Below are 24262 nucleotides of genomic sequence, written 5' to 3' on the forward strand. Positions count from 1 at the left end.
TTTTCTGAAATAATTCAAAGCTACTATAAATCCCTGTTTCAGATTAGTTATGTCATTTCTACATCTTATTTTGTATGTTACAAGTAGATTTTATTTATTTCTATGCAATTCTTAAAAATATATCCTTTCCACATATTATGTGTTTAAAATACATGTTAAGCAGAGTTGGTTATAAATAAAGTTTTTTTCAGATAGCATTGATAATTTATATCATCCCAACACATAGTCTTTTGGGTTAAGAATTGTTTGGAGCCTAATCAGTAGAAAAATGAAATACTATCATTGTCACTAAATTCGTTCGACATAGAATAGATTAGGTACTGCTCCCTATTAATAAAACACAAAATAGGCATAATTCCTATTTCAAATGAATTTTAAAAGCCTGTAACATGGACAAATGTAGCTATACATGAAATTTGTTTCAGTATGTGCACCTGTCAGGTGCATTTCTGATGCGACGACAAAGAAATACCTTTGATGGTTAGTCGAATGGAGGATGGTGAGTAATTGCAGCCTGCTACCTTGAGGGAAAAAGCTCACAGAAGATGCACTCCAATGTACAATCATGGACTTATTTTTATGATCATCATGATACAAATCAAGTAAGATATTCACAACCAGCCAATGCTGATTTGTGTGACTATTCCAGTGCTCTGCTTTGAAAAGCACTGTGTAGCCTTGGTTCACAGTCTGCTTTACTTTATGGCATAATGTGGCAGTTGCTAAAAATGAGAAAGATGAGTTGTAATCATGGATTAGCTCTGTGTGTCATCTCTGCACATTACATTTTTGGTTGATTATAATCCAGTTTCCTCCAAACATGTATGCATTAAAGGGTATACTTTTAATGAATATACTTTAGTGTAAACCTAGAAGTGCTGGGGGTGATGTGTCATGTGGTCAGAAGTATAATTCCATGTTTTGTTCCCCACAGAATGCCATAGTGTCTATTAAGGAGTTGTGTGGACTTCCTCCGATTGCCAGTCTGAAGCAGTGTCTGTTGACCTTGTCCTCTCGGCTCATCACCAGTGACAATACTCCCTCAGTCTCTCTTGTGATGAAAGACAACTTTCCTTATCTGGAGCCTCTGGGGGCAATTCCAGATGTGCAGAAAAAAATGTTGGCTGCCTATGATCTGGTAGGAAATTGTGACTCTGTATTTCTTACCTGAATGTGTGTGTGTGTGTGTGGGGGGGGAATCATCTGGCAGGGGCTCCTTTGTGTAACTCTGATGAATAAATAACATTGCAGGTGGCAGACACAGCACACCCACTCAGCTTCCGTAGGTCCCAGTGAAGACCTCTGAGGCAGTGCTTTGAACCCAGAGCCCCACAGATTACAAATAGAAATTCTCTGCTTTAGCAAGGAATGAATTATTGATAAAGTCTTCAAAAGCACAATTTATGACCATCTAAATGATGTTAGCCTGCAACATAACCATTTAATTGTATACCTGTAGGAAATGAATTTATGCTTCTCACTGCTGTATGATGTTTGAGACAAAATATTTCTCTGGAATTTATATTTCTAAGATGATACTATTAAATGATTTTTTTCTGACTATATAATGGAATTTATGTAGCAATTAAATGTAAGGACAGTTATATTTTTGCATCTCCTAATTCCATAAAAAACTAAGGAGCAAATGAAAAATTGGAAAAATTTGTAATGTATATACCAGATAAAGTGTAAACTCTCCTTAAAAATCAGTGAGAAAAAAATGGGGAAAAAATCTTATGTCAATTAGGTTTAATTTCAGCTTGATAAAACCAACAGTGCAATACAATTATGGCTTAAAAATACAAAGTTTTAGGGGTGCCTGGGTGGCTCAGTTGGTTAAACATTCAACTCTTGATTTTTTGCTCGTAATCTCACGGCTCATGAGTTTGAGCCCTGCATCAGGCTCTGTGCTGACAGTGTGGAGCCTCCTTGGGATTCTCTGTGTTTCTCTCTCTACCTCCTACCCCTCCCTCAAAAATAAATAAATAAACATTAAAAAAAAATACAGTTGTACTCCTTCAAATAAAAATCTGGACCCAGCCTTCCAGGATGAAACTTCTATAAAGTTCTTAGGAACTTAGGCTTCCTCTACCTTTCTGCTCTACCATCCCTGCAGTGTGACCATTATTTTTCTGCTCCAAAATGGCTGCTGAAGCTCCAGCCATAATATCTGCATTCCAGTCACCACAAATGATGAAGAGGAAAAGAAAGTATATCTTCTGCCTTTAAGGACATTTCTCTGAAATAGCATAGATCATTTCTGCTTATATTTCATGAGCCTAGAGTTAAAACAGACACACTTAGCTGAAGAGGAGAATGGGAAGTATCTATGTCAAGGGGCTATGTGCTCAACTAAAAGTTATCTCTTCTGATACTAAGAAATAGAGGGAGGAGAGTTATTAGGGAATAAAAATAGTCCCTTTTTAATGTTTATTTTGAGAGAGTGCGAGAGTGTGTGTGTGTGCGCACGTGCATATGCACACGTGCGCACACACACACACGAGCAAGTGAGGGAGGGGCAGAGGCAGAGAGAGAAAGAGAGAGAGAAAGAGAGAGAGGGAGAGAGAGAATTCCAAACAGGCTCTAACTGTCAGCACAGATCCCGACTCAGGTATCCCCACAAACCATGAGATCATGACCTGAGCCGAAATCAAGAGTCCACGTGACCGAGCCACCCAGGTGTCCCACAAATATTCTTTACTTCAGAGATGAACAGGCAGTTCATGTATCTCTTCCTCCTAAAAAAAAAGACAATGAAAACCTAAAACCATATTTAACCTTAAAATGAGTTTTAGGTTAAAGATATTAAAGAAATGTAGTGAGATATTCCCTCTCATTGGCACTAAAAAATATCATACCTCTGATAGAGAATTTAAGATAATGGATACTCTCATCCATCTACCTCTACTGGGAAAACAAATTGATATAATCTTTTGGGAGAAAAATTTAGCAATAGTATTGAAAATGTTTACCTCAGTTGATTTATGTATTTCTTTCCTGGGATTTATTCTAAAGCAATAATGATATGCATAAACATTTATGTTTAATAATGTCAACATAGAACTATAGTTAAATGAAATATAGTAAACCAAGATGTATGCTCTTGAACCCACTAAAATCATGCATTAGAAGAATATTTAAAGGTATGGAAAACTTCTCATAACATATTTTGTGAAAAAGCCTGGTTATAAAAATATACACTATAGGATTTATATTGTATTTACATGTAGACATATCTACAATGTTAGCAAAATATTCATAGTAAGTATTTTTAAATAAAGAGAGTGAACTTTATTTTCTTATTTATGCTTTTCTAATTTTTATTCTCTATTTGCCAAACTCTTTACAAGGAACCCAACTAATTTTCATAATTGAAAAATATTTTATCATTAAAAAACAACTAGAGGAAAAACATTTGGGATACACATCCTATAATTGAAAAAGAAAAAACCCCATAGAATGCATTCTCCTTCTGAATTATCATACCTCTTATAAACTGTATTCCATGACTGCTGGGGGAAAAGTTCACCTATTACCTATATCTCATTTTTCATGAAATCAGTTTTTTCATCATAAAAGCAGGGACTGAAAGCTATTCAGTGAATAGGTATAATTGCCATTTAAGAGGTGAAATTAGGGTACTAGTTGCCATAGAGACAGACAGTGGAAATCACTTATTCCTCCAATTCTCTGTGAAACTAAGAAAGAAAAATCGTTCCCTGGGAGGGGAGCCTATTCCCCTGGAGCTGGGCTTGGAAAAGGCAGCTTACAAAAGCACCTGGACTGTGGTTGGCCAGTTTCCATTTCACATCTCCAAGTGTCCGATGCTGTTTTGTTTTCTCAGTTTTATCTGTGGGAGCTAAATCTGAACATCAACCTTTTCTCATTTGTATTTTTAAAATGCAAGTTGTAATTACAGGCTTAGCATGATTTTCCAAAGCTTAAGGTAAAAGTTGGAGTAGAAAACAGAAATACTTACAATGATATATTCATTTATAGTTCCCCATGGAAATGATTTATGGAAATAATTTTGAGTGTAAATATCCCTATGCCAAATGGCAAACTCAGAAGACCTTGCAAGTAATTGAAAACTCTTTTGACAGCTCTGCTGGGTTATTTCTTTTAGGGAGGAAGTGGGTAGAAACAGATATAAATAATGATGATATTAGCTTCGAACGTGAAAACACGATTTTTGCTTTCTAGGATTTGCATTGTATTGGTTGGCACCTTCAAGCTCTTGATATATTTGTGTTAATATTTATTTTAAAGAAGTCTTCTAAGATACTCTGCAGATCCAGAATGATCATTTAAAACACATAAATCTGATCATGTCACTTTCCTGCCTAAAATCCTACATTGGCTTCCCATTAATATAAAATTGAAACTCCTTACTGTGCTCTATAGGGTCATTTATGATCGTGGTGTATAAGGTCATTTATGATCAGGCCTTGCATACCTATCTCACTCCCCTCTCCCAGCCTCCTCTGCCTCTCCCAGCCTCACCCCCACAGTCTTTCTTCTGTTCACTCCCCCCAGCCACATGGGGTTTCTTTCTTTCTTCAATCAGGTCAAGTTTGTTTCCATCTCTGGGTTATTTTATTTGTGGTTCCCTCTGCCTGGAATCTTCTCTTGCATGAATAGTTGCTTCTTAGCTCTTAATTTTTAGTTCAAACGTCATATCCTCAGAGAAGTCTTCCCTGGTAACTGTCCCCACTTGTTGCTCTGTCACATAACCTTATAGATTTCCATCATCCTACTTAGCAGTAATGAAAGATATTTTGCTTGACTTTTTGTTGAATTTCTGCCCTCCTTTCCCCTTCAATTTGAATGTATACTCCATGAGGGCCCAGACCCTGTGTGTTGCTTCCTACAGTTACCTCCCTCATCTAAAACAGTGCTGGCATGGACTATATGGCCAATTAATGTTAGCCGAATAAAAAACAAATAGAAGCATTTATTGTGGGCAGAAATAGTATAGTTCTGATGCCATAATTGATGGGTTTTATGGTAAATCTTTAAATCTCCTTTGTTTTACCTCTATGACACCACTGTAACCAAACTGTTCCCTGTCTTATACTTGTAGTTAAAAAACCCCTACAGACAAAGACAAAACTATGGAGACTGTAAAAAGATCAAGGGGCTGGAGATGGGCCACAGGGTGGGGTGAGGGAGGGAGGGATGAACAGGTAGAGCACAGAGGATTTTTAGGACACTGAAACTATTCTTTTTTTTTTTTTTTTAAGTTTATTTATTGTGACAAAAAGTGAGAGAGCACGAGCAGGGGAGGGGCAGAGAGAGGGAGAATCCCAAGCAGGCTCTGCATTGCCAGTGCAGAGCTCAATGCGGGGCTCCAATTCATGAACCGTGAGATCATGACCTCAACTGAAACCAACAGTCAGGTGCTTCACCAACAGAGCCACCCAGGCACCCCCACTGAAACTATTCTATGTGATACTATAATAGTGGATATATATCATTATACATTTGTCAAAATTAATACAGTGTATAACAGAGTTAACTCTAATGTAAAGTATGGACTTTAATAATACTGTATCAATATTGGCTCATCAACTATAATAAATGTACCACATTAAAGAAAGATGTTAACAGTAGGAAAATGAGGATGGGCTCAGGGCGTTTATAGGAATTCTATGTACTTTCAGCTCAGTTTTTATGTAAACCTAAAACTTTTTGTAAAAATAAAGTCTAAAAAAATCCTTTACAGACTATTAATAAAAAAAAAAGTTGGATGACTAAGGCTGAAGATAAATCCTGGGTGGTGGTGGTGGTGGTAGGGGGGGCACGTATTCCAAAATGAACAGCTTGTATGTTCAACTTAGACTCAAATCACTTAAATATTTGGATTTCTCAAAAATGGTAATGAATTATATAGACGCTATCCAAGAGGAAAAGTTGTAACTACTAAAAAAAACATAGAATACATTTACAATAAAAAAAGACCTGAAGTCATTTCTGAACAGATACAAATTTGGCTTATTTCAGTATCAAAAGAAACAAATCAGGCAACAAGTAACCTCCATTTACTGAAAGCCAACCTGAGTGTATCAAACTATCCTATTTATCAACAGGAAATAAAATGAAAATATTTTAGAAAACATTAACCCTGAGTTCCTCTGCATAGATTTTTCCCCCCTAAATTTAGCTTTTCCCTAATGACCTGAGATGGCTCTATTCCTTATCAAACACTGGCTAATTTAATATTTGGAAATATTTCTTCTTGAGGGTCTTAAAGATTCAGTCTTAAAAGTCACTTTAGTATTAACATTGCAATTATAATTCTATTGTAGTATCTGTGTTGATATCAAGAAATCAAATATATATCTACTATATATCCATAGTAGAGTAGGCTTATTTACATGGTGTAATTTCAGAAGACACCTTCCCTCCCATTCTGTATCTTATTTAAAATATAGGTTTTCTATCTGGTACTTGAAATTCCAAAATTATAATCAATTCCTTTGGGTTAAGACTTTTTATTCTATTTTAAAATGCCAAAAAAAAAGGGGGCACCTGGGTGGCTCAGTCAGTTGAGTGTCCGACTTTGGTTCAGGTCATGCTCTTGTGGTTCACAAGTCTGAGCCCGCGTCGGGCTCTGTGCTGACAGCTCAGAGCCTAGAAACTGCTTTGGATTCTGTGTCTCCCTCTCTCTCTGCCCCTCCCCCACTAGCACTCTGTCTCTCTCTCCCAAAAATAAATAAACATTAAAAAAATTAAAATGGCGGGACGCCTGGGTGGCGCAGTTGGTTAAGCGTCCGACTTCAGCCAGGTCACGATCTCGCGGTCCGTGAGTTCAAGCCCCGCGTCGGGCTCTGGGCTGATGGCTCAGAGCCTGGAGCCTGTTTCCGATTCTGTGTCTCCCTCTCTCTCTGCCCCTCCCCCGTTCCTGCTCTGTCTCTCTCTGTCCCAAAAATAAATAAACGTTGAAAAAAAAATTTTATAAAAAAAAAATTAAAATGGCAAAAAAATAGCTATGAATAATAATACAGTGGGTTATCAGTAATTTGTGGCTTTGAGTGAACGTAACAGATCCTGTCCTGCAACAAATTTTTACTTGGGAAAAGGAAGAGATCTTAATGACAGAGTGTTCCCCAAGTCTGGGTTAGCTGAGGGTGAGTTTGCTCAAAGAATTACAATTTTTCCTAAGAACAATGCTGTTTACAATACCCCTTAATACTTTGAATAGGGATGTAGCTATAAACATCTGTCTGATATTTGGGGCAGCTGAAGCAGAGGTGATTTTCCTGCTAGCAAATACATGTCCCAGCCAGAGGTGGGATGTGACAGCTTCTGAAAAGCACTAAAGCAAACTGGGAACATTATTAATCAATAACTAAGCAAGTAGAATGGGTTCTAAAAGCTGAAGGTGGAATTGATGCCTCCTTCCTGAACTAAAGATCCACAGTGGAGGGCTATTGGTATTAGGCTTGCTACATGGCCATTTCAGTGGTCCTGTGGTCACCAGGACAGAGTCAGAAATTGTTCCCAGGATATAATTGAAAGCCAGAGCACCACTTCTAAGTGACCTGTCCCTTTATTGCACTGTGATTTTTTAATTAATTAATTTTTTATTTTTTTTTGCCCAGGTCTCTGAAAGAGTAAGCTTCACTTGCCCACTCTGGATTTTCTCTTTCTCTAAGAAAATTGGGGCTCCTGGGTGGCTCAGTTGGTTAAGCATCCAACTCTTGATTTTGGCTCAGGTCATGACCTTACTGTTTGGAGACTGAGTCCTGTGTCAAGCTCTGTACTGACAGTGTGCAGCCTGCTTGGGATTCTCTCGATCCCTCTCTCTCTGCTCCTCCCCCACTCATGCTCTCTCTCTCTCTATGTGAAAACAAACAAACAAACAAACAAACAAACAAAATATCCACTGAAGTAGGAAATATAGAGTCGCTGTCAAGTCTTTTAAGGTTGCTAATGCAATATAATTATGTTTTACAAATAAAAATGATGTAAGGTTTTGTTGTTGTTGTTGTTGTTAGGAATAGTCTAATTCTTGGGGCTGTTAAAAAATGGAATTGGTTACCTAAAGAGCTGCCCAGTGTTAGAGCCAAGCATGGAGATATTTAATTTTATAAACATTGACTGAGTTCCTCCCATGTGCAAGCCACTGGTTTGAATGCTCTGGAAGGTATAGCAAGCAGATGCTGTGTTCCAGCAGCTTACAATTAGGGCAGGTGACGTGGTAAGGTCCATCCCAGGCCTATGAGTCTGTGGCTGGTGATCTTCTTATGTTCTTTATCATTTAACATGAAGTTGCAACAGTGGGCAATTTCATTGGAAAATACTTTATAATTTCAGTAGGACACTGTCAAAATTAGTTTGTTTTAATAGATAGGACTTTTTTCTTTCTACAATAGTATTTGTATGCATGTCGATTTCATATTATTTTTGAAACCCATCTTTAGCCCCAACCTTAATGTTTTACTCTAGTCACATTGCTACATTTGAATACAGAACATTCTTGGGTGTCTAAAGAACCAACATCAAAAATTTCATAGGTCAAAAACTGGCTCATCTTCTTATTTCCTAGGTATTCATTTACCATTTCCAGACCACTGCAAAAGATACCACCTTGCCAATCATCCTCAGTTCCTCTAAATCATTTCAAATGCTTTCTCTCTATTAGCTCCAATAAGGTCTTTTAATTTATAATTCAATATTAATGAGATCCATTGCTTTTTTTCCTCATGTTTTTCTCATGTGTCCATTTTCTTTTTTTCTTTTTTGAGGGAGAGAACGAGAAAGAGAGAGAGAGAGAGAGGGAGAGAGAGAGAGAGGGAGAGAGAGAGAGAGAGAGAGAGAGAGAGAGAGAGAGAACATCTTAAGCAGGCTCCATGCTCAGTGTAGAGCCTGATGTGGGGCTTGGGATCATGACCTGAGCCAAATTCAAGAGTCTGATGCTTAACCCATTGAGCTACCCAGGTGCCCCATGTATCTATTTTCTTATATTGACTTAGCCAAGGTTCTTACCAGACTCTCTTCTTCTCCTACCTGAATTTTTCAGTAGGTTGACTAGTCCCTCATTTAGTCTCTACCTTTCCCTAATTCAACAATTGGAATAATCATTCTCAAATTCTATTTTTGAGTTTTTACTAAATTGCAAAATCTTCGCCCACCAGTGCTGGCTGTTTTGCCAATCTCATTTCCCATTTCCTTCTGTTTGAACCCTCTCCTTCAGTTAAGCTGACGTATTTCCCACCTCCTTTTTATTTTCCATCCTTTGTATCTCCTTTCTATACCACCTAGAATGCCTTCTTAGCCTTAGTTCACTCTCCATCAATCTAAGTCCAGCCCTTTGTCCTAACTTCTCACAAAATTGACCTTATTAAGAAAAGAGTCATTTATTGAATTTATTCATAACATTCAGTACATACCAACTATAAAGAACTTTAGTAGATTTTGTACAATACAGAGACGAATAAACAGAGACAGTTATCAGCACAAATAGCTATTTGTAAAGCATGATGGGTCTTTGACTCTTTGACAACAAAAAACAACACTTTCTCTTTCAATATATCATTTTGTATAAGTCATTAAGCTTTTGATTAGTCAACTCAATAAACAAGTCTTAGACACGTTACTGTGCAAGTTGCTGAGGGGGAGAAATGGTATGAATCAAAATTTCTATCCTTGAGGAATAAAAAATCCTGATGAGAAGGCAGGACTTAACGCCTTACAAGGGCAGGAACAGTGGGCTGCCTGGGTGGCTCAGTGGGTTTAGTGTCTGACTTCAGGTCATGATTTCACGGTTTTTGAGTTCAGGCCCTGTGTCAGCTCTGTGCTGACAGCTGGGAGCCTGCTTTGGATTCTGTGTCTCCCTCTCTGCCCCTCCCCACTCTCTCTCTCTCTCTCTCTCTCTCTCTCTCTCTCTCAAAAGTAAATAAACATTAAAAAAATTTGAAAAGGGGGGGCATGAATAGAGACATACAACATCTACATAGTGGAGCAGATGATGTTTTATGTCCTAAAGTGGATGGAGTCTAAGGAACTTAAGTAATACGATGGACTTTTCACAGCGACTTGTAATACACCCCACTCCCATTTCTACTCCATGCTCAACAGAATTTTATTTGCAAAGAATTTTTTTTTGAAAAACGTTCTGTCTCTCTAGAATGTTTTTATTTTCACTCACCTCTCCCTTCTCTAAAGAAGCCCTAGCCTTTCTGTCCAGGGTCTACTCCAGAGCATTGGGGAGGTAATTCAAGGATCTATGGCCCTTGTTACTCATGGGCAACTTAATTTGTACATTCTCAGGTTATGATAGAACCTTCGTAAGGAGTAGCAGATACAAATGAGAAGTCCCTATCTGCAACTAATTTTAAAAGAAAAATGCTGTCCAACCTTTATATGATTTTTTTCTTCAGATAGCTGAATTTTTTCTTTTCTAATGTTCTGACCTGTCTACTTTTTCATGAATCATCAAGAAGTATTTGCTTAACATATTTGGGCTTTTTCAGTGTTTTAAATTAATGTGAAAACTTTTAGGTAATTAATGTTTTGAATACAACATTCAGAGGTGGAATACTTACAGGAGATTGCAACTGAAAAATAAGCCCAAAGTATTCTCTGAAGGTGACTTCTGTGCTGAATTATTTAACATTAACATAAAAGTTAAAACTTTACTATGATAAGAGCAACAGATTTTCTGACGGTATAAAAGAAAGCAAAAACAATCTTGAGAACATGGGTCAAGGGTTATTTAATCTTTTACTAAGTCAGTCGGGGGTATGATTTGGAGAGCAGTTGGTTTTGTTAGCATGATCAGGAATCTAGCAAAAAGAACTAATTGCTATCTTTAATTACTCTTGTAATGGAATCAATATGCTGCCAGGTTATCAGTTAAGCGGAACATAATGGGTTGTCAGTGTTATTACAAAGATACATTGAGGCTCAGGAAAGGAAAAAGTTGTGGTATGTCTGCAGTCTCTCAATATAGTTTTACTTATTGAAATCAATTTGAATTGAAATTAGGTAAGTCACAGATACTCTCCTATCACTCTCTCATTGTGAAATTTGTGTAGAACCTGCTGGTAGGTGCTCAAATAGAGCTGCTTATTTAAAAACAAGGTATCATATGCTCAGTGCATTGAAACTTCTACTTGTAGGTGTAGCAATGTCTTCTGATACATTTTTTGCATATTGGGGGAAGTGTCAACATCTTGAAGGTTGACAGCATTTCCACTTGGTACCAGCATTCCAAGGACACTGGACCTCAGAGGTGAATCAATAAGCTGTCTACATCACAGGCTAGATCTCTGTGAAATATTGTGCACGCATCCTCAAAGTGTGCTTTGCATTTCTGAAGACTCAAGTGAAATTCTCGAGTTGGTTCACAATGGTTAGTAACCTGACAATTTTTTTTTTATGAATGAACTAAAATTTAAAATTTAATCATAGTGGAGACAAAAACAAACATTTTAATGATTATTCAAGATATAGCTGACAACTGTATTATGGAAATAGAACATCTGGAGAAAAGAAAAGGTAAAATGATCCCCCTATGCAGACAGCAGCTCCCTGAAGTAGATCTTATCACTGTCATGGATGTGAAGACAAATGTTTGGCCTGCTCCGTGTGAGTTCTCTTGTCCTGTATCATCATGAATGAGGCTTGAAAATGTAACATAGAGTTAATCCCAGGACAGAGAATACTTTGTTGCATACATCAAATGCAGTGGACTTCCAGTAAGCTTGCAAATGTTCTGGCCTTATATGTGTATCTGTTTCACCGAAATTAACAGTCTCAATAAGATTGACTTTGCTTAAAATCAACAGATGCCAATTTATTAACAATCCATTGGATTTAAAACTTTTAAAGAAATTAAAAATTGAAGGAAGTTGTGTTCATTCTAGTTGGCAAATATATATGTAAATATATATTTGATTTTAAAAGGTATCAAGTTTGATAAAATTTAAGTCTTATTTCAAGTTTTTTTCTTTTTCTTTTCTTTCTTTCTTTCTCTTTCTTTCTTTCTTTCTCTTTCTTTCTTTCTTTCTTTCTTTCTTTCTTTCTTTCTTAGAGTAAGAGAGCCTGAGCGGGGGAGGTGCAGAGAGAGAGGGATAGAGGGAAAAATCCCAAGCAGTCTCCAAACTGTCAAGTCAGAGCCTGACGCAGGGCTCAAACTCACGAACCGGGGCATCATGATCTGAGCCAAAATGGAGTCAGAGGCTTAACTGACTGAGGAACCCAGACGCCCCTCAGTCTTCTTAAGAGGAGAGAACAAAATAGGTCTAGAGCAGATTGGCATATTCTTAAGTGATTAACTTTCCAAATTTGATAACTCCTTCCTGAAAGAGCAGTAGATGCCACTGAGTATATTTCTCTCTAGGTTTGACAGGAAGAATATCTATGTTGGTTGATGCCTGCTGCAAATTAGACATGGAAGGAGAAGTAGTCAGGGAAACATGTATTTTTATGATACTTTACTTGGTGAATTTTACTTTATTAACATTTATCACAAATTTGTACTTGCAGTGGAAATTCTGCACTTTAATATAACATCAGTATCACAAAGCAACTTATAAGCTTAGATCTGCTCCTCATGAACCTCGGTTCTAGTCTAAACTATTTCACTGACCAGCTGTTTGGTTTTAGGAAAGCCCATGTAGGCTCAATTTTTTCTCTTATAAAATGGTGTTGTCCATGATAGATGGTCCTGAAGGTGACTTGTAAATATAAAGTTCTGTGGTTCTAAGAATTTGAATATACTCAGGAGAAAATTGGAATCTGTGGAAGGTTTATGAGTCATGATATGACAAAAATTGATCTTTTTAGTACCATTCAGTGGTTACATTGACTCTGCAATGATCCCAGGCAATTAAATTCCCTATTTTTAAAAGTTGTTTAAAAATTTATTTTGAAAAAGAGAGAGAGAAAGAGAGGGACAGTGTGAGTGGGGGAGGGGCAGAGAGAGGGGATGAGAGAGAATCCCAGGCAGGCTCCACACTGTCAGCTCAGAGCCTGACATGGGGCTTGAACTCATGAACTGTGGGATCACGACCTGAGCCGAAATCAAGTATTGGATGCTTAAATGATGGAACTACCCAGGTGCCCCTAAATTCCCTATTGAGAAGAGCTGGAAGCACAGTTTATTCACACAGGTAGGACACTTTAGCCCATCCCTGAGTAAAAGCATTACTATCCCCCTTTGGTAAAAATTTTTATTTTATTTTATTATTTATTACTTTTTTAATGTTTATTTTTGAGAGAGAAAGAGAGACAGAGCACTAGTGGGGGAGGGGCAAAGAGAGAGGAAGACACAGAATCTGAAGCAGGCTCCAGGCTCTGAGCTGTCAGCACAGAGCTCAACGTGGGGCTCGAACTCACGAACTGCGAGACCATGACCTGAGCTGAACTCGGACACTCAACTAACTGAGCTGCCCAGTTGCCCCTAAAATTTTTATTTTAAATAAATGATTTTGGTCTTAACTGAAAGCACACCGCTGATTAGGACACATCTAATGCTTAAAGAAATGCTAATCTCTGTCTGAATAAGTCTTCTATTCTTTTAGATTCAAAGCCATGGTAAGGAAATAAGATCCATGAGGCGATATTCATGTGACAGAACCAAAGAAAAACTCTTTGTATTACTACAACGGACAGAGGCAACTGGGAGCTGAGGCTGAGACCTCCATGTAAACCCAGGATGCTGCCAGATTCTATCAACTGAGTCAACCTACCTTTGGCTGAATAAGTACACTGACTACCCAGCAAGAGATTCTATGAGGACATGCTTCTCACCTTCTCTCCTTAGCTTTTGCATTTTACATTTCATTTCTGTCAGGATCTGTAGAGACCTAGGAAGGAGATTAAACTCAAATCAACCATTTTCCCTTCTTTACAACTTAGATATAAAGCCAGGGGGAGAGGTTGAAGTTGTTGATTTAAATTTGGTTTGGAATTATTGGTATATTTTGGCCATCTATCTTATTTGTTTTCCCTACAACTACTAACTGAAAGTTGACTGCAGAAAATAGAATAAAATTATTTTTCTAAAAAAAAAAATTTTTTTTTTCAACGTTTATTTATTTTTTGGGACAGAGAGAGAGATAGCATGAACGGGGGAGGAGCAGAGAGAGAGGGAGACACAGAATCGGAAACAGGCTCCAGGCTCTGAGCCATCAGCCCAGAGCCCGACGCGGGGCTCGAACTCCCAGACCGCGAGATCGTGACCTGGCTGAAGTCGGACGCTTAACCGACTGCGCCACCCAGGCGCCCCTAAAATTATTTGTCTAAATACAATGGAAGCTGTTACCATAGAGAAAATGATCAAAAGCTCTTATGAGAAAAGTCCATATGAGCAATGATATTAAGTTCTGGGAATATTGATGATGAGTATTTTCAGAGTAATAGTTAGGACTTTTGTTACTAAAGGATTTCAGGTTATCCAGAATATCTCATTGAGATATTCTGTGTGGAAAATTAAATCACACTTGACTATCTCACTACAAAGTGATCTGTTAGACAATGGGAAATACAAACTTCTTACACTATGGGGTGAACAAATATTTATTTGGGGGATTTTTAAGATAACTTGAATAATAGAGTTTATTGAATGTTTTGGTCCTGGTTTATTTTACCTTAAATAAGTAATAATGTTTAAAAATGTATTTTCTAATACTTGAGTAGTGTATTTTCTATAGGTATAATCCTATTAAAAGGATTATTTGAAGGGGAATTCAGAACATCTTGGATTATAGAAAAGTGGAGAAGCCTAGAAAAAAAGACTAGAGATAAAAAGAGAGATAAGAGTTCAAAAAGACAATTATAGGTTTGAGAAGTGATCAATAATAAAATACTTTCTTGTGTATAAATGTGTGGGTAATCGATATGTAGAAGAAATAAGGATCACAGAGTTAAATAGGGAAAAGGTGATTCTATAAATGAATTGATGTATCTGGGGATATAAAGGTAAATGAGTAAATGATCTACTAGAATTACAATTTACTGGAGAAATGAAGTGTGAGAGATAATGTAAGTAAGCAGTTAATTGTAACTTGATATAGAAAATAAGACATTTTGTAAACAGACTAACAAAATAGAATGTTCTTGGGATTTGGAGGTGAGAGGTGGAGAGGAAGGGAAATCAGGACACCAGTGGAAGAGGGGGGCACTCGAGTGAGTTTTGAGGCTGATGGGATTTTGACCAAGGGAGATGGCTTATTCAGAAGACTTCCCTAATAGAAAGAAATCTGAGGAAGGAGGAATAAGTGGGGTGTGTTTGGAGAAGTGTGAGCCACACCTGGACCTGGGAGAATTGGGAAGCCATAGGGGAAGAGGCTGCTGAGGCAAATAAGAAGACTCAAACTTGGAGTTAGAAAATTTTACATCATCTAACAGGCAAAGGAGAAAATAACAAATCTAGGAAGTAGCTAGTGCTATGCTTTTGGACGATGATTCTGGAAGTGATATTTGGAGGGAGTGAGGTGGGAAGGACCAGAACCTGCCAGTAGCCAAGAGGGATTCAAAGCCATCTTTGAGTGTCTCCAAGGGAGTTTTGGGCGCATTTGGAGAAAATAGGAGATCTACACTTTTTGGCAGGAGTAGAGGTGGGAATGGGGTGAGGCAGGGAAAGTAAAATGGAGGATAACAACATTTGAGCTGCCTCTGGAAGGATAATTAAAATTTGAAAGATGGCCCAGAGAGTGAGAATGAAGGCTTAAACCAGGAGTGTTGTGACAAAGAAGGAAGCAAAGGGATAAAAGTGGCAGGTCAGGCAAGACTTGGTGACTGACAGAATGTGGGAGCTCACCTTCTGGATGTAGTGAGGCAGAGTGTGTTGGTGATCCGAACCTGGGTGTCTGGAAGAGACAGAGAATGCTGGAAATTACAGATACAGCTATCTGATAGTAAGCAACTCTACCTTATTTGTTCACACTCAAAGGGGTGACTAAATGAGTAAATGAGGGCTTTGGTTATAAAAGTATGGGTATGGGTTAGTAAAGTATCAGTGGGCGGTGAGCACCACAGGTATAGCAACAGTAGAAAGCTGTCATCACTTGCAGACCTAAAGGAAAAGGGGAAGGAGCCATTCCTGGCACTCAGTAATATGGTACCTGCCAGAATGGGGCCACTTGACAGGAGCTGTGGCTTTGTAGAGAGGAAGCTATGGAGCCACAGTCTGGCAGGGAGGGGATGATCAAGGAGTAACTGCCCTAAACCTCTCTCCTCCCGCCTCCTGTCCTGATCCCTTGCCGGTTGGTCCCATTGGCCAATCCTAACAGGAATCAGAGGCAAGGGAGCCTGCTTGATGTTGCCCACAGAGATCAACTTCCCCAGCCCAGAGCATGGCAGAGAGGGGATCTAGAGAGCCGAATAGAGAGGGCCCAGCAACTCCTCAGTAAAAATATTTTGAGAATTTATTCATTCATAAATGATACAAACTCAGTAACATACCAATTCATACAGTGTAAAAGAAATCAAGAATAGAAATCAGCGTTGGATTTTAAAAGTTTTACTTATGAATAATAGAAATAAATCTTTTTGCTCTTCCAGTGTGATTGAATATGTTGATCTGATCCGACTGTCATTGTTATCACTTGTCAGTGTTGCTGAGAAAGAAATCATGGCGTGAATAGAACGAGGAGCTGCTCTGCCATCTTCACGTTTTTGCTTGTGCTTATGCAATCTTCATTTTCCTTTCAGGAATGCATATTTGGAAGGCTTAGTTTATCTAGAACAAGAAAATATAAGTGGTACTTACTCTACTACTTTACAGCCATATGTAAGTTGAAATATTCTGGAAGAAACTAATAAATGAGTGCTGTTGTCAGCCCTTACCTAATGTGGAATTACCTTCTTCGTCTTACCTCAGTTCCCACCTTAGAGATACTTGATCTTGATTTCACAAGGGGGGCAGGATCAATCTATAAAGCTTAATTTCCTTGCTAGTTTTATGGGTTAAATAAATGTGAATAAAAGTCCTCATTGTTTCTCCTTACACCTCAAAGGATTATTTTGTGCTCCCCGCCCCAGAGTACATGTACCTCCCTACTTTGGAAACCACTGCTATACACCGTTGGAGGTATGAATCTGGAATTTAGGAGAGAGCTGAGCGTTGAAGATGTTGGCTTTCAAGGGATCTGCATGAATACAAATTTCATAGCTCTAAGCACGGATGGAATTGCTAAGAGGAGAGATGATGAAAAGAAACAGTGGAGAGCTTAGGCCAGGCAGCTGGGAGGATTCCTACATGTATGGATATAAAAAAGGAGAAAGAGGTAGTACAGAAGTCAGAGAAAGAGCAAAGCATGAAAAAACCAAGGTCCCAGAAATCAAGGAGGGCTGATCAGAGGTGTCAGCTGCTGAGTTGGGAATGAATGAAGACCAAGGGTTGGCCAGGTGTAGTTGATCATGAGGCCAAGGTTAAACTTTGAAGGTCTTGGTGGAGTCTTGCATGAGTCAAAACAATGAATGCGGGCTAATTTTTAAAGGAAGGATTAATGAGGACAACCATTCAAAGGCCAATAGAATATTTATTCTTGTTTTTGTTTGCTTACTTTAAAGTAGGAGATGTTGTGTGGAGAAGGGAAAAAGGCGGGAGAGAGGTAGAAATTTTTGGAAAAAAAAAAAGAAGGAATCATTAGAAACAGATTCCTGAGGGAAGCAGTAGAGATGGGTTTGAAAGTCTAGGTAGAAGGGTAGCCATGACAGAGAGGATACTTCCTTCTCAGGTTGTTACAAAGAGGCTATGGTGTTTTTGGATGCAGAAATTATATTCCTTTTATACTCAACACTGAGGAGATAGTAAAATACTGCAAAGAAAACTGGCCACAAATTAATAGTTTCTTAAAATCAAAGAATATGTTCTCTACTGAGAGCAAAACCAAGGGAAATGAGTGTAAGATGTCAATCAAGATTTAATAAAGGAAATTATCAATCCTGTTACTTTTTTGAGTTTTTCTTAAAAAGGGCAAATTTGAATCTGGTTGAAATGGATTGATTATGGGCATGCTCACACATTTTTTTTTTTTCTGACAGGCTGGGCCAGGTGACTTTGGAAATGCTATATTTTATTCTCAAAAAGATTGCAAGTATTTGAAGGCATACATTCTCTCCTGGAGTATGGGCAGGGCAGACAAAATCAGAGGGGTGCTATTTTTTTCATGACAATAAGTGGATGCCAGGAAACTGCAATTTTAATTCCAGCTTGATAATTAATTAGTTCTATTTTTTGGACAAGAATCTTAACTTCTATAACTCTTCACTTTCTTTTTTTCTAAAACCAAAATTAAGGGGGTGGCCATGATATCTAAGATTCTTTTGGTCTTAAAATTAAATGATTCTAAAAATGTATATCATATTACCTATTTTGCTTGTGGTAAAGTCACAAAATATGTCCATTATTTATGAATGTTTCCCTTGCTTGAATTTCATGAAAATATTTTGTCTACTACTTAACTATTGCAGTATATAACTTTTGAAAGTATAATAAAACTCAATTGATGTTGCATGCATGGATGCTAAGCTTAGAAAAGACTGAATCAGATTGCCCTCATATTTAATCTTTTTCTGCTTATCAGTTTTATTCACTTGGAAGCTTTAGTCAGTTAGGCTACTATTAGTCATTTTGTAAATTGTTATTCACTAGCTTTCCACTTCCTTTTGAGAGTTGAAAGAGTTAATGCAGTTAAAATGTTTGACTCAGTCTAGAACTTCTTGGGTATCTATTTTTATGGTTTTGATGGTCAATTTAACTCTCCAAATAAGTTACTTTCAACTACTACTTTAGGCAGAAAATATGAGTAATTGAATTTTGTTTGGTTGAATTAATTATCCCATTTCATTCATGCATTTGAGTAGACTTTCCTGCTAGACTCTGAGCTCCATGAAGCTAGAGATGTGTCTGTTTTTACTCCTTAATGCATCATATCCCATGTACTTACCACAGTGCTTATATATTTGTGATTCAATATTCTTTTCCATTTAAAATTTGTAATCATAAACCACTTTATATTTGTCAGTGATTATACAAGACTAATCTGTTCAACAGCACTTAATTATGAAAGATGTCTTACCTCAGACCTTCATGTCCACTTTGCATTCTGCCTTAAAGTCCCTTCAGAATATTCAGACACACAAAACACAGAATAGCCAGATGAGATGGGACAGCATTTATTGGGGGTAGAAGAGTGGCTGGAAATTCAAGAAGTGTTAGTTTGCCTCTTGATTGCCTTTCTTTAGTCACTTCTTCAAAGGGGCCCCAAGGCCTTGTCATCCTGATCACAACTTCTTTACTGATTATCATCTTCCCCCTTCTTCACGTACAGATTTTTCTTTTCTCCATCTCTCCAATAGTTGTCTTATTTCCCCTCCTTCATTCAGTAGATTAATTATTCCTTGGACATTTTTGCTTTCTATCCAAACGTAAAGGTCAGGGACAACCATTTCGGTGTTATTGCCTACAAGCTCTGTTGAATAATTGGTGTCTCTGAAATCTGACCCACTCCTCATTCTTGCCAGTGGAGCTGGAGCCCTTTTAGAGGGAGGACCAGACCTCCACCATTTTGGGGCCACTCAAATCCAAGCTGCTAACTTCACTGATGTGTTCAGTAGTCCTTTAGCTCATTACTAGGTGATGCCTTATTCTGATTCTTGTTGCTATTGTTCCAGTACCACTTGCCTTATTGTTGCAGTTATGTTTGGAGTGAGGCGATGGAATAGAGGTTTTCCTGAATGTGATCTGGGGCTGAAAGAATGTGTATACATCTATTTAGCAATTACTTATTTGGCACTCATGATGTGCCAAGCATGTTACGTGACTGAAGCAATTATAAGGTAGGTGCCTCTAGTGGTAGTGCTAGAATGAATGGGGGTTGGAGCACACGTTATCCCTCCGTCTCCTACCTCTTGTGGTCAGGGCCATGGTTCCCCATTACTGCCAGCATCAGGAGAGTCTCTCTGTGTGTTGTCTTTCCAATGAGTCAGTTTAAGGACTGCTAACAACCACCTTTTTTTATTTTTGTGACAGATGATTCAAGAGAGCCGGTTTCTCATAGAAATGGCAGATACAGTCCAGGAAAAGATTGTGCAGTGTCAGAAAGCAGGTAATCCCCCCAACTCCTGCCCCATTTCATTTAGAAACTTAATGATAATTCTTGGTAGATTTTTCAAGTTTCCATTTTTACTCTTAAAATTCAAATATTTTATGCCATAGTTTAGCTATAAATTTGAGTTAAACTTAAGTCTTTGCTTAGTACAGAAGAAGTCTTGGTGACAGTAGGTGGGTTGTATGTATATAGGGGGGTAATGTCTGAAAATGTCTAAAGAGGTGAGGGGTTCTGAATCTACTTTTGTGGTTTTTACTACACATTGCTCCTTAAGAACCACCTCATTTTTACAATTTGAACCATAATCCTATTAATCTTCTAGGCTTTGGCCTCATTTATTAGTCATCCTTTTAAATGTATTCTTTCTTTAAGGAGAGGATGGATCACATCTCTGTGAGGGTACCCCTTTGTTGATTTATATTCACCTTCATCCATACTCTATACTTTTGTCTTTCTTGGATTTATATTCTCCTTGATTCCGACGCACAATAATTAGGATGAAGGAGATGACAATAATGATAATTGCTTGATATATTGGCATATGATATACTGTGCAAATACACTATGTTGCTTAGTCCTTATAACAACTCTACAAGGTAATTCACCATTATATCCAATTTGTAGATGAACCATCTGAGATTCTGAGAGATTGAGTGAATCACCCAAGATGCCTATTAACACAAGGTAGAGCTGACCTTTGAACGCAGACCAGACTTTAAAAATGGTGCTCTTTGCTGACTTGGTCCACAGACTTAACTGTTTCTGTTGACAAAAAGCACAGAAATAATCCCACGTACTTATATAATGCTCCTATATGTGAGGCAGTACTTTGAGAGCCTTTTATGTGTTGACTCATTGAATCTTCACCACCATCCCTTGAGGTAAACACTCTTGTTATCACCATTTCACCAGTGAGGAAACTGGATCACAGAGAGGACTTGTTCATGTTTATGTAGCTAGTAAAGTGGTAGAGCCAGAGGGTAAGCCCGGCTCCACAATCATGCTCTTACCATGTGCTATATTTGTGATGTTAACACTAAGAAGGTTAATGTGGTTTTGGGCTACATTAATAAAAGTAGAGTAATTAGAATAAAGAGGGTGGTGGGCTACTTCAGCCTTGTGGGCTGCTACCCTACCTTGTGTGGGCTGCTTCAAGCCCACTTTGAATATGATGTTCCTACAAGCTCTTCTGGATGCAATGCAATATGCAATATGCAGTCTTCCTGGATGTCATATTTAGAGAAGAGACATTATTAGTAAAGCTGAACCATGCTAGAATGTTCAATCTGGAGGAGAGAAGACTCCAGTGGACTTTAACATCTTTCTTCAAATATTTAAAGGGCTGCACAGTGGAAAAGAGGTTGGACCTAGCAGGTCTGGATCTAGCTAGCACCAAGGTTCCAGGGAGAGAGACTTTGGCTTGACATAAGGTATAGCTTTCCAAAGATGGCATAAGCTGTCCAGAAGAAAGTGTGATTCCCATCTCTGAGGATAGTGATATCTTTTCTAGTATTCAGGCTTCTTAAGAAATAGTTGAGCTAAACATAATTTTAAGGTCATTCTCAAATATGAAACATTTAGGTATTTCCAGGAACTCTATTTACAAAACATGTTTTTATTTTTACTCAACATTTGTCGGTTAACCTTGTTATCCACATGGGCTCCAGGATCTACTGTCAATCTATGGAGATGGTTTATAGGGAAAAGTAGAATAAGTGCATCTATCACATATGGTTATCAGTTGCACATTACGCTGTTTCATGTAAAAACCAAGTAGAAGACAAACAAGACATATGTACCCTCTTGGAAGAATTTGGTTCTTAACTTCCTTCTTATGTCTTTATCTATGCCTCCTGGCTGTTTCAAAGGTAATTTGGTCTAATGCATCCATTATTGTTAGTTTGCCCCTAAGGACAGCCATTGGTGGGGATGAACAGAATGAGAAGGAGCATTCAATTCAGGGATTTCAAAATTATAAGAGAAGGGCAGGCATGGGAAATAATAACATTTTTCATAATAAAATGTTTTTCTGAAATAGCATCATACTAAGAATTCTTACATGTTCTCTTTTCAAAGGGATGGAATTTCACGAGGAACTTCATAATCTAGGGGCGAAAGAAGGCTTGAAAGGAAGAAAACTCAACAAGGCGACTGAGAGTTTTGCCTGGAACATTACAGTATTGAAGGTAAATGAAATTCCCAGGGACCTTCTTTGCCTTTATTATTCTTCTCCTCATGTCTCCAAAGTGTAGAGAAACATCGGTGGTTAAATGCAGTGATTTGAATTTTTAAGTAATATGTGGCCTAAATCACCAGGTTCATGCTCTAAGTGATGGGGAGATTGACATACTTTTTGCCCTAATAGGGCAAACGAGGTTTGTGGTGGAGACAGAGGACAGCACGACCTAATTCTACTGCCTGGTGGTTGTGCTTGTGTGTTTTTACTCACATGGACTCTGCTGTTCATGTCAATATAGCTGTTCTTGTCTGTGGCAAGAATAATGCCAAATGTTGTGGGAGAAGGATCCAGCACAAGTGATTTGGAAGAGCTTTAAACCTCAGAATATCTGGAACCATTTAGGATTATTTTATTTTAAGAACAGTTTCTATAAATATATTTATTTTTGCAAATAGCTTTGGAAGTCAGTTTCTTGAGATTATGATTTGCTCTGCTGAAAATTAATTTTAGGAGTTTGAAGTAAAGATGCCACTTTTCATATTTTCTTATGTGAAAGGACAGATGATTTAGGCAGTTGGAATAATTTATTCCTGACAGTGTGTTGAGAAGAAAATAGCCACAAACGTGATTAATTAAAAAATTAATCGTTGCCAATGTATAAAGAACATCTACTATATGTCATATACTGTTTTACAAGCTTTAATAAACTAACATTTTAATATGCACAACAACCCAATACTACTATTATTCTCATTTTAGAGGTGAGAAAACCGAGGCATTAAAAGCTTAGGTATATTACCGAAGGTCACTCCACTAACAAACAATGGAGGTGGAGTTTGAACCCAGACAGCTTGTGCCAAAGAGATATGTTTATGAGGAGGTGCCAGGTGAACTGTAAGACATGTTACAAATGTTTCTTAAAAATTCAGTTCACAAATATTTGCTAACCTCCTACTATGTACTGGACTTTATGCTAGGTATTGAGGGTCCATGGAGAGCAAAAGAGGCACAGACCTTGACCTCATGAATTAACAGTCTGGAGGCAGGAGGTGGGATGAGGGAAAATAGGCATCATTTGCTTAATGAGCAGGGAGGAGCTATAGCATTAATATGAAGAGGGGCTTATTTTATAATATTAGAAGACAACATGTCAGCGTGAACCCTGACTCAAACACTTTCTGATCAGATATTTATGTGGTCTTGTTAATGTGCCAGTCACTGAGAAAGGAGCTATGGATACAAATATCAGAAGAGTAATACCTGGGCCTCCAGGACTGGTGTACCAAGGGAGGCAGACATATAACCAATAATGGCCATCAATTATTCAGCACTTAATATGTGACAGGCGCTCACAGCTAAGTAGTTTATATACATTTTCCCTTTCCTCTTTGCAACAAAGGTGTGCCCTTGCAGCAACTCTTGCTGACCCTGGTATGCCTCTATCCATCTCACAGATGAGGACATTGAGGCTTAACAAGGTTTAAGCTTCTTGCCTTCATCTAGTAAATGGCAAAGCTGAGATTTCAACTCGTGTCTGTGGGTCTATACTACACTGTCCTTCTGCTCCCCATAAAACTCAATCCATGTGACTGAGTCTAGGCAGCCTAGTGCAAGGGTGAGGCAGGCTCTGTGTGCACATTGCCCGATAGCTGTGAGGCTTTAACCAAATTGTATGATCCTTCTGAGGGCTGACAATAATATTAGAGTGACAATTATATATATATTTTGAAAGTTTATTTATTTTGAGAGAGAGCACGTGCATGCAAGTTGGGGAAAGGCAGAGAGAGAAAGAGGGAGAGAGAAAATACCAAACAGGTTCCAAGGTGTCAGCTCAGAGCCTGATGTGGGGCTTGATCCCATGAACTGAACCATGAGATCATGACCTGAGTTGAAACCAAGAGTCAGATGCTCAACAAACTGAGCCTCCTACGTGCCCCTAGAGTGACAATAATATTAATACTCAGGGTTTTGTGAGAATTAAATGAAGTAATATATACAAAATGTCTAAGTCACA

The 24262-nt window shown here is 38.1% G+C and overlaps 1 protein-coding gene across 4 annotated transcripts in view; it reads left to right on the forward strand.

Moving 5' to 3' along the window:
• Positions 1-24262, forward strand: part of PLCL1 (phospholipase C like 1 (inactive)) — a 331201-nt gene that overhangs the window by 257498 nt on the left and 49441 nt on the right. For all 4 annotated transcript variants that reach the window (XM_045034236.1, XM_045034237.1, XM_045034238.1 and 1 more), the window contains exons 3-5: positions 935-1138; positions 19991-20066; positions 22146-22255. In XM_045034236.1, the coding sequence (XP_044890171.1) occupies positions 935-1138; positions 19991-20066; positions 22146-22255 (390 nt within the window). The remainder of the gene's footprint in view (positions 1-934; positions 1139-19990; positions 20067-22145; positions 22256-24262) is intronic.

The sequence above is a fragment of the Felis catus genome, chromosome C1 (assembly GCF_018350175.1).
Source record: "Felis catus isolate Fca126 chromosome C1, F.catus_Fca126_mat1.0, whole genome shotgun sequence".
In the NCBI taxonomy this organism is placed as follows: Eukaryota; Metazoa; Chordata; class Mammalia; order Carnivora; family Felidae; genus Felis; species Felis catus.